Source organism: Pangasianodon hypophthalmus, chromosome 7, assembly GCF_027358585.1.
Source record: "Pangasianodon hypophthalmus isolate fPanHyp1 chromosome 7, fPanHyp1.pri, whole genome shotgun sequence".
Taxonomy (NCBI): domain Eukaryota; kingdom Metazoa; phylum Chordata; class Actinopteri; order Siluriformes; family Pangasiidae; genus Pangasianodon; species Pangasianodon hypophthalmus.
The window spans coordinates 28,550,475-28,560,358 of record NC_069716.1 but is presented as its reverse complement, the minus strand read 5'-3'; the positions used below and the strand labels follow the sequence as shown (position 1 = coordinate 28,560,358).

Below are 9,884 nucleotides of genomic sequence, written 5' to 3'. Positions count from 1 at the left end.
TAAAAATACTATTTAAATAAAAAAACATATAGTCTGGAAATATGCTATATTATTTATATAGATATGTTTATTGTAATTTTTTTAAATATATTAAAAATTATATTAATTAAATTATTAAATGTTGTCTGTAAGAATATTTACAGCATGATGCAGCTACTTTAATTTTTTAACAACACGTTTAAATTTTTTAAGAATTCCGTTACCTTGCTGAGCCGAATCCATCGGTGGCTGTTTGCAGTCGTGCGCTCGATGGCCGCTGAGGCCGCAGTTGTAGCAGGAAACGTTTCCCGCCTTCTTTTGCCCCGCGCCTCCGTTTCCCATCATGCCATAGGGCTGGTACACGTTAGCCCCGCCTCCTAGAAAGCCCTGCATTGGGGGAAGGACGAGGTTCTGCTGCGAGTCGTGTGACAGGCTGCTGTTGTACAGGGGCGGGGCTACGATCGGGTACGAGAACGGGGAGGCGGAGCCACTTCCTGCAAGGAGCGGGCTGAAGTGGAGGAGCGGGCCGAAAGTGAACAGGGACGTACCGGAGAACGGGTGCGGGAAGTAGAACGATCCGCACTTTCCACTGCAGCCGCACGAGCTGCACACACACGCCGTCGTACCGTTGGACTGGGCGGAGCCGTAGCACGCCGTTTCCGTAGTGACAGGACTGGTGGTAGGCGGGGCTACTATGGACGCGCTGTTGGCGCTGTAGGTGTTTCCGGAAACGGCCGCCATGGGAACAGCGCTGATGGGCGAGAAGGTGGGTTTGGAGGACGAGGAAAAGGAAAAGGAAGACGACGAGGAAGAGAAAGAGGACGAGGAGGAGGAAGAGGCGGGGTTTGGGTACTGAGCCAATCGGGCGTGGCTGGGCGTGGCTGAAATCTGGAAGTGTAGCGTCGGATGCGAGACGTGATGGAGGGTGTTCGAGGTTGCCGTTAGCGCCGTGCACGTTTCCGCTTCCTGATGACCTGGGGGAGGAGCTTCCACGCCCATCGCAGTGCAGAGCAGGGGTGGGCGGGGCTTGCGGGAGGCGGAGCCGAGTCCTCGGCCCGGGGCCAGCAGTGGGAGGGAGGGAAGGGATACGCTGGAGTGAGACGGACAGATGGAGGGATCGTTCTGCACCGGGAGAACCTGAGCCGTCGGGCGACTCGGACCTGCGGTGCTGAGCAGGAAACACACACGATCTTTCTCTACACACTCCACATCGGCACCTACACATGAAACACACAAACACACACACACACACACACACAAAACAAGATGATCAGTAATAAGATGTAAACTACTAAGAATTAATTATATCATATATACTATAAATACTGTACATGGTAACATAAAAGTAACTTATATCACCTTTATACAGTTAGAAATACACACACAAATAAAAAATGTGAAATTGCAGTCCTAGAGAAAATAAAAAATAATTATTTTAAAGAGAAAAGATAAAGATTATGTAGGTAAAATTAAATAAAAGTGACAAAATTAATTCAATCCAAAGAAAAAAGAATTGAAACTATTTAACAGGAAGATATGATTAATTAAAATTAATTATCAGAAAAGTAATTTATACTAAACTGAATTAAAATGAATTATTAGCAAGGTAAAATTGATTTAAATTAATTGACAGGAAGCTTACATTAAATAAAGTTAATAAATAGGTTTAACAGGAAGGTAAAGTTAATTAAACTTAATTATCAGAAATGAATTAAAATAGTAAAAAAGAAGTACATTTTATTAAACTGAATTAACAGGAAGGTAACATTAATTAAAATAAATAATCAGAATGTTAGAGTTAATTATCAGGAGAGTAAAAAATAAAACAAAAGTAACAGAAATAAAATAAATATTATATTTTAACCTCGAGTTAATTAAAATTACTCTGCATCAGATTGGCTGGAATCCTTCACTAGTGTGTATGTAACGAGAGAAAGGTGCTGTACGAATAAAGTGTGCGTGTGTGTGTGTGTGTGTGTGTGTGTGTGTGTCCTACGTCTGTGAGTCTCTTTCAGAGGAGTCATGGGACTGGATGGAGAACTGGAGTAACCCGATGATGAGCTGCTGTCCCTGAGAGAGGACAGAGAACCGGCCTCCACCTCCACACGCAGCTCTGCACACACACACACACGCACACACGCACACACGCACACACACACACACGCCTCATTTGTGGTGATGATACACCAAACATTAACAGTCTTTAAAATAAATGACATAAGATTACATGATGGTTTTTATCCTGATTGTCAGATTATAAACATTATTAGGGATAGTACATTTGGTAGAAAGTGTGTGTGTGTGTGTGTGTGTGTGTTTACCTGTGTTACTGCTGCTGCTTGAGTGTGTGTGTGTTATCGGGCCGTTGTAAGTGGAAGGCGTCACTCTCGCTACTCCACCACAGGACACGGGGAACTGAGACATAGTGTATCTCTTCTCTAACTTTTCCCTGAAAAGGAGAAGAAGCTCATTTTAAAAAATATATAAATATAGAATAACATTATATATATATATATATATATATATATATATATATATATATATATATATATATATAAATCCATTACTAAAAGACATAAAAGGTCTCTGAAAAATAAACTCTGCGTTGTGGGTTTAAACTTCAGGCTTCCACACGATATGATACGATTTCATTTTGTAAGGAAATAATTCAATATTTGATGATGCCACTGAATCCGCTGCAGTGCGACACGATACGATGAGATGATACGAGAAGAGGCAATACAAGAAGAGACGAGATGACACAATACGGTACAAAATGAGACGATGATCTGATACGATATCAGACAATACAAGATGACACGAGACGATGTAATACGACACGAGAGTAGACGATGTGAGATAAGACAAGACGATACAATACGATATGAAACAACACAAGATGACACGGTACAATACAATACGATACAATACGATATAATACGATACAATACGATACAATACGATGCAATACAAGATGACACGGGATGATATAATACGATACGAGAGTAGACGATATGAGATGAGACAAGACGATACAATACAATACGATGCAAGATGACACGAAACAATACAAGATGACACGAGATGAGACGAGACAATACGATATGCTATAATACGATATGCTATAATACGATACAAGATGACATGAGACGATACAAGTTGATACAGTACGATACATTATGAGTTGAGATGAGACAATACAATGCGACATAAAATGACGTGAGACAATACAATATGATATGAAATGACATGATACAATATGATACAAGACGAGGCGAGATAATACAATATGATACGATACAAGATGAGATGAGACAATACAATACGAGACGAGGCGATACGAGATTAGAGGAGACGATGAGAGATGAGATGAGACGATAGAAGATGACACGATGCAACATCCTCTGATCGATATGTGATCGACTTTGTTCAGAATCCGTGAACGATGATGAGGTAGAAAAAAAAAAATCACCTCACTAGCTTATTAAATTATTGACACACCAGTTTGTCCTTTTTTGCTAGTAATCGATTAACGATCGTTGCCTCGATTCATTTCAGTTGTTGTCTTTTAAATCGATGCATCGATCCAAATTGTCCGATCGTTACACCTTGACTACGTACTATATCAAAGACTACGCAAACGAATAACGTACTAACGCAAAAACAGCACGTTTTCATCATCGTAGTTACAAATGTACTCACGTACAGCTTTACAGATACATGTAATAATAATAATAATAATAATAATAATAATAACAGTAAAAATGAGTATGCATGTTTATATACGAGATAAAACGAATAAGCAAACTAAAAAGTGATTAAAATAAGATGTAAATAATTTAACTGCATCAACAATAATTGATTCTAGTGTGTCCTGATGTGTTCTGCTTAACTGAATTAATAGATTTATTGGTTTGTGATTATGTAATAATCATGTAATAAATATTTCAAGCACAGCGCACTTCCATTACCGACCACTAGATGTCAGTGTGTGTGCACCGAAGCCAGCGCTCTCTCAGCAGAACCGGACTGAAACACACAACCAGATGGAATAACACTCCAAAACACTCTTAAGTGGACATGTGATCAAATTTCAGCTTTTTACATCTTAAATGCTAAATATTTTATTACAGAGATGAACAAGTTTCCTTGTTTCTAATCACTAATTGCACATTAATAATTAATATAGAGCGTCTTTATCAAATTAAGAGACTAGCCAAACAAACATGACCTTGCTCTGGGCCTCCATGTTTTTTCGAGCAGAAGCAGTGGAACATGTTTTGATCAGAACTCGGGAAAATCTAGTATGACGGATTGCAGCATTAATTTTACGTGTGAGTTTTTTTGGTGAACGTAAATTCAGGCTGAAACCCGTAGTGTGACAGTGTGAAGCCGGCTTTACTTAGTGAAGTCTGACTCATGAATGAATCATTCTTTTGAAACGATTCTTTTTAATGGTTCACAAGTCCATCCGAATCAAACTTTGTGTGGTGTCTATTGGTTTAAAATTTGAGTAAAATTCTAACAGTCCAAAATTTTTAACCTTATTAATCTGTTAAACAAAGAGCATCATTATTGTACGTGAGTCGGCTCGATGGAAACGAGCCGAACTGAGCCAAAAACATGCACAGGGTGAAGAGAACATCATCGTTCTCAGCCACATTCGACGACGAGAACCGGAAATCCAAAGCTACAAGTGAGCGAGAAGAATCCAAAATTCAGCGTGATGGTTGTTACACTCGCTGGTTGTCAAACGTCTCTCCTTAACTGATTCACTGAATCCTACTGAATTGGTGAATCGGATTCGTTTATGATCAAAGAGTCGATCCCACAAACCACTGTGGCGCTAGTGTGAGAGTTTGTGGCGAAAGAAGGAATAAAACACCAGATTTTAAAAGTGCTCTTATAGGAAAATAATCAACTCTGGAATTTTGGTAACCGTATCTCTGCTTCATCACATCAATCTGTTGTTGATTATTTTCCTGTAACAGCACGACACAGAGCGCTTTACAGCACAGCAATTTGCCAATAATGTGAATTTTGTTTTATTTATTAAAGAATAAGACTTCATACTTTTTATCCGTTTGTTTTTACCTTCAATGTTTTGGACCATCCGTGAAGCAAGTTATTTCCTGTTCTCGCTCTCGCTTATCTCCGTCTAAATCTACACCTGTATCTCTGTAACACTGCTTGGTGCTTTGTGACTGTCTGTTGTTCAAAGTGCTGTAAAAATAAATCAAACTGAATTGAATCAGAACTGAAAGAACTGACTCAGTAAACTGAATCAAACTTTCCATCATCAGTGTTACTGAGGCGAGTGTGTGATGATTTAGATGAATGATGCTAAACAGTTGAACAGTGATTAGGGTGCGTGCGTGCGCGTGTGTGTGTGTGTGTGTGTGTGAGGCTCTACGTATCAGTCACAGCGTCATTGTTCTTGCGGGTTTTTTTTTTTTTTTTCCAGTAAACACCCTTATCGCACCCCTATCGGCCAAGCTTGAACGGAAAAGAGATTAAAACACAGTGTGTGTGTGCTTTATTAGTTTTCCTTTAGGGCTAATCTATGATCAGTCTGACCCAGCGTCAGAGAAAACACACACACACACACACATATTTAGACGTAACACACTTCCTAGCTTCAGGCAACAATCAGCATGGGCAGAAGTTTATCTAAAAAAAGCGAGATTAGCCACTGACCCAAACAGCTGTGAGTTTCTCTCGACGTCATGCCGAGTGACGCTGCAACCTGAGCTGGGAGTGTGTGTGTGTGTGTGTGTGTGTGTGTGTATGTCCTTCTGTATGTCTGTTAGATATGCAAATATACTGCAAGTAACACAAAAATACAGTGTGTGTGTTTGTGTGTAACACAGTGGGAATGTATCTGAAATAGTTTTTCTTCAATCGCTTCCTTCCTGTCTGTCGTGTATTTCAAGGATCTTTCTGGCGTACAGCTTAGTAACAAGAAGGACTCGACTTCTAGACTTGGCAGTGGAGGCGTCTCCGTCCCACGTGCTTCGCCGACATCGAGTTTTTCACAAACGTGACCTTGCTGTGACCTTGAGCCTGTTTGGATCAATTCCAAAATCTAATCTTCATCTGCTGGTTATAGAGATATTTCCATATAATCTTGTGACTTCATAAGTAGGTCACATCCCATGTCCTTTCCCCTTCAGTGAATTGGTTTTTCCCCCAGGGGAAATTTTATTCGCTGTTTTGTTTGAGAAAGCAGAAAAGCGTAGCTACGTGGTAAATGATCATAACAAAAACAAACACTCCTTACCCAGCTAATATTAGCAATCTGATTGATCAGTTTCATAATTAGCATGGTTTTATATATATATATATATATATATATATATATATATATATATATATATATATATATATATATATATATATATATATATATATATATATATATATATATATATTCTTTTTTAATTTGCTGTCTGTTTGTTTGTAGTTTGTTACGTAGTACAATGTAGTAAAGTTACGCATACAGCTACCAGTTTAGCATCATGAAAACCGAATACGTCAAAACGTGTACTACTGTATCATCAAATCAAAACGGCTTGTAATGGAGAACTCCGCCTTCAAAATGTAGGCTACGCCCCCATCTGAGTCTGTTGCTCAAAAACTTTACGCTGAGGACGAAAGATGGAGCTTAGACTGTTTTTATCTCCATTTTTATCTCGTGTGTGTGTGTGTGTGTGTGTGTGTGTAAAACTCACTTCTGCAGCTCCAGCTGGGTCTTCAGCTTCTTCTTGGCTCCCTGAGTGAGGTCGTACTTATTCAGGTCCTCTTCTGTCAGAGCAAGGAACTGTGGGAAACCGAGTTCACCGTTAGTAAATAAATCGTAATATTATCGATTTTATTTCGATACAGCCGCTTTACAGAAGTCCGGATGTAGATTAAAATCCCTAATGATGAGGAAAAACTTCCTGAGGTTGCATTTTTCACGCTGTACCTCTTCCATGGTGAGCTGCTTGAAGACGGGGTAGTATTTGTGGAGGCGGAGCTTACGCAGCCAGTCCAGGATGCCGTTCTGCTCGGGGCCGGGTGGGTGTGGCTGGTGCTGTTGTTGGTGTTGTGGTGTTTGCTGCTGAGGTGAGTTGGTCTCTCCTATAGCGGGTACAGAGGGGCTCGGGTGGAGGGGCAGGATGGGCGGAGGGGGCAGATGTGCAGGCGAGGGCTGGGGAATCGGTGCAAGAACGTTTACCACCGGCTGAACACTCGCAACGCCACACACCGCCCTGAATATAAAAAGTAAAAAAAATAAATAAATTAAATGAATTCTGGATTGTGATTGGTCAGAAGGTGTTGATTCATGTTGATTATTTTACCGTAACAGAACAACACAGCGTTTTATTCCTTTATAACCATTTGATTCACTAAAATATTGAATTCTACCAAGACTGCTGAATAATGTAGACACTTTGGTAAATATTTCACAATGTCATATTTTAATGACATTTTAGGAAAGCCAGACTTCCTGTGTATTAAAGCAATCAGCTATAATATTTACCCACATAAACCCCAACATATTTAATAAGACCCATAACTGTTGATATAATCCATATATTCTTCCTAGCAATCTATAATTTGTGTAATGTGAAATATATTCTCAAGGAGGTATATTATGCACCTCAGCACATTTAATGTTGTTCTATTGTCATATGATGTGTGTGTGTGTGTGTGTGTGTGTTAGCAACATTTACAGAAATTACCCTATTTCACAGAACTTCTATTTAAGCACCTCACTATATCCACAGACATCTAAATGTTTTAATCCATGGTTTAATGTGAGATGATCCACTCACCTGCTCGCTCCTCTGTACTGAAGCAGACAGCTCAGATCTGTAAGATATAAAACACAATCTTCATCATCATCATCATCATCACCATCATCACCAGCATCCTCCTCATCACCAGCACCATCATCAACACCATCATCACCATCCTCCTCCTTATCATCATCACCATCAGCATCATCACCACCACCATCACCACCATCATCACCATCCTCCTCCTTATCATCATCACCATCAGCATCATCACCACCACCATCATCATCATCCTCCTCCTTATCATCATCACCATCAGCATCATCACCACCACCATCACCACCATCATCATCATCCTCCTCCTTATCATCATCACCACCACCATCATCATCATCCTCCTCCTTATCATCATCACCATCAGCATCATCACCACCACCATCACCATCATCCTCCTCCTTATCATCATCACCATCATCACCACCACCATCATCATCATCCTCCTCCTTATCATCATCACCATCAGCATCATCACCACCACCATCATCTTCCTCCTCCTTATCATCATCACCATCAGCATCATCACCACCACCATCATCATCATCCTCCTCCTTATCATCATCACCATCAGCATCATCACCACCACCATCACCATCCTCCTCCTTATCATCATCACCATCAGCATCATCACCACCACCATCATCATCATCCTCCTCCTTATCATCATCACCATCAGCATCATCACCACCACCATCACCACCATCATCATCATCCTCCTCCTTATCATCATCACCACCACCATCATCATCATCCTCCTCCTTATCATCATCACCATCAGCATCATCACCACCACCATCACCATCATCCTCCTCCTTATCATCATCACCATCATCACCACCACCATCATCATCATCCTCCTCCTTATCATCATCACCATCAGCATCATCACCACCACCATCATCTTCCTCCTCCTTATCATCACCACCATCATCATCATGACCACCACCATCACCACCATCATCATCATCATCATGACCACCACCATCATCAACACCATCAACACCATCACCATCATCTCAATCATCACCATCCCCATCCTCCTCCTCATCATCAGCATCATCACCACCACCATCAACACCATCACCAACATCACCACCATCATCATAACCACCACCACCATCACCATTACCATCATCACCACCACCATCATCATCATGACCACCACCATCACCATTACCATCATCACCACCATCACCACCATTACCATCATCACCAGCACCATCACCATCACCCTCCTCATCATCAGCATCATCACCATCACCATCACCCTCCTCCTCCTCCTCCTCATCATCACCACCATCATCACCACCACCATCATAATCATCACCACCATTACCATCATCACCAGCACCATCACCCTCCTCATCATCATCAGCATCATCACCATCACCATCATCAGCAGCAGCATCATCACCACCACCATCAACACCATCACCAACATCACCACCATCATCATAACCACCACCATCATCAGCATCATCACCATCACCATCATCACCACCACCATCATCATCATGACCACCACCATCACCCTCCTCATCATCAGCACCATCATCCTCATCATCCTCATCACCATCATCACCACCACCATCAACACCATCACCACCATCAACACCATCATCATCACCACCACCATCACCACCATCAACACCATCATCACCACCACCATCAACACCATCATCATCACCACCACCATCACCACCATCAACACCATCATCACCACCACCATCACCACCATTATCATAATCATCACCACCTCCATCAACACCATCATCACCATCATCATCCTCACCTTCACTTTAGAACTATCAAGCACCAACTCATTCATTTATTCGTTCATTCATCTTCATCTTTCTCTAACTCGCTATGTCTCCCCTCCAATTCTTTCTCACACTGTCTTTCACTCTGTCTCTCTCATGTTGCTCTCCCTGTATCTCTGTCTGTCTCTCTTTCTATTGCACACTGTCTTTTGCTCTCTCTGTCTCTTTCTCTCTCATTTGTTCTCTATTTGTCTCTCTGTATCTATGTGTATCGATCGATATGTTGCTCTCTCTCGCTGTCTCT

General features: G+C 41.1%; 1 protein-coding gene across 2 annotated transcripts in view; it reads right to left on the bottom strand.

Moving 5' to 3' along the window:
• The window catches only part of zcchc14 (zinc finger, CCHC domain containing 14), a 32,277-nt gene that overhangs the window by 4,954 nt on the left and 17,439 nt on the right, over window positions 1-9,884 (bottom strand). For both annotated transcript variants that reach the window (XM_034305571.2, XM_034305572.2), the window contains exons 7-12: window positions 7,800-7,836; window positions 6,947-7,232; window positions 6,711-6,799; window positions 2,301-2,428; window positions 1,976-2,092; window positions 204-1,196 (exon numbers count right to left, since the gene is read on the bottom strand). In XM_034305571.2, coding sequence (XP_034161462.1) covers window positions 204-1,196; window positions 1,976-2,092; window positions 2,301-2,428; window positions 6,711-6,799; window positions 6,947-7,232; window positions 7,800-7,836 — 1,650 coding nt within the window. The remainder of the gene's footprint in view (window positions 1-203; window positions 1,197-1,975; window positions 2,093-2,300; window positions 2,429-6,710; window positions 6,800-6,946; window positions 7,233-7,799; window positions 7,837-9,884) is intronic.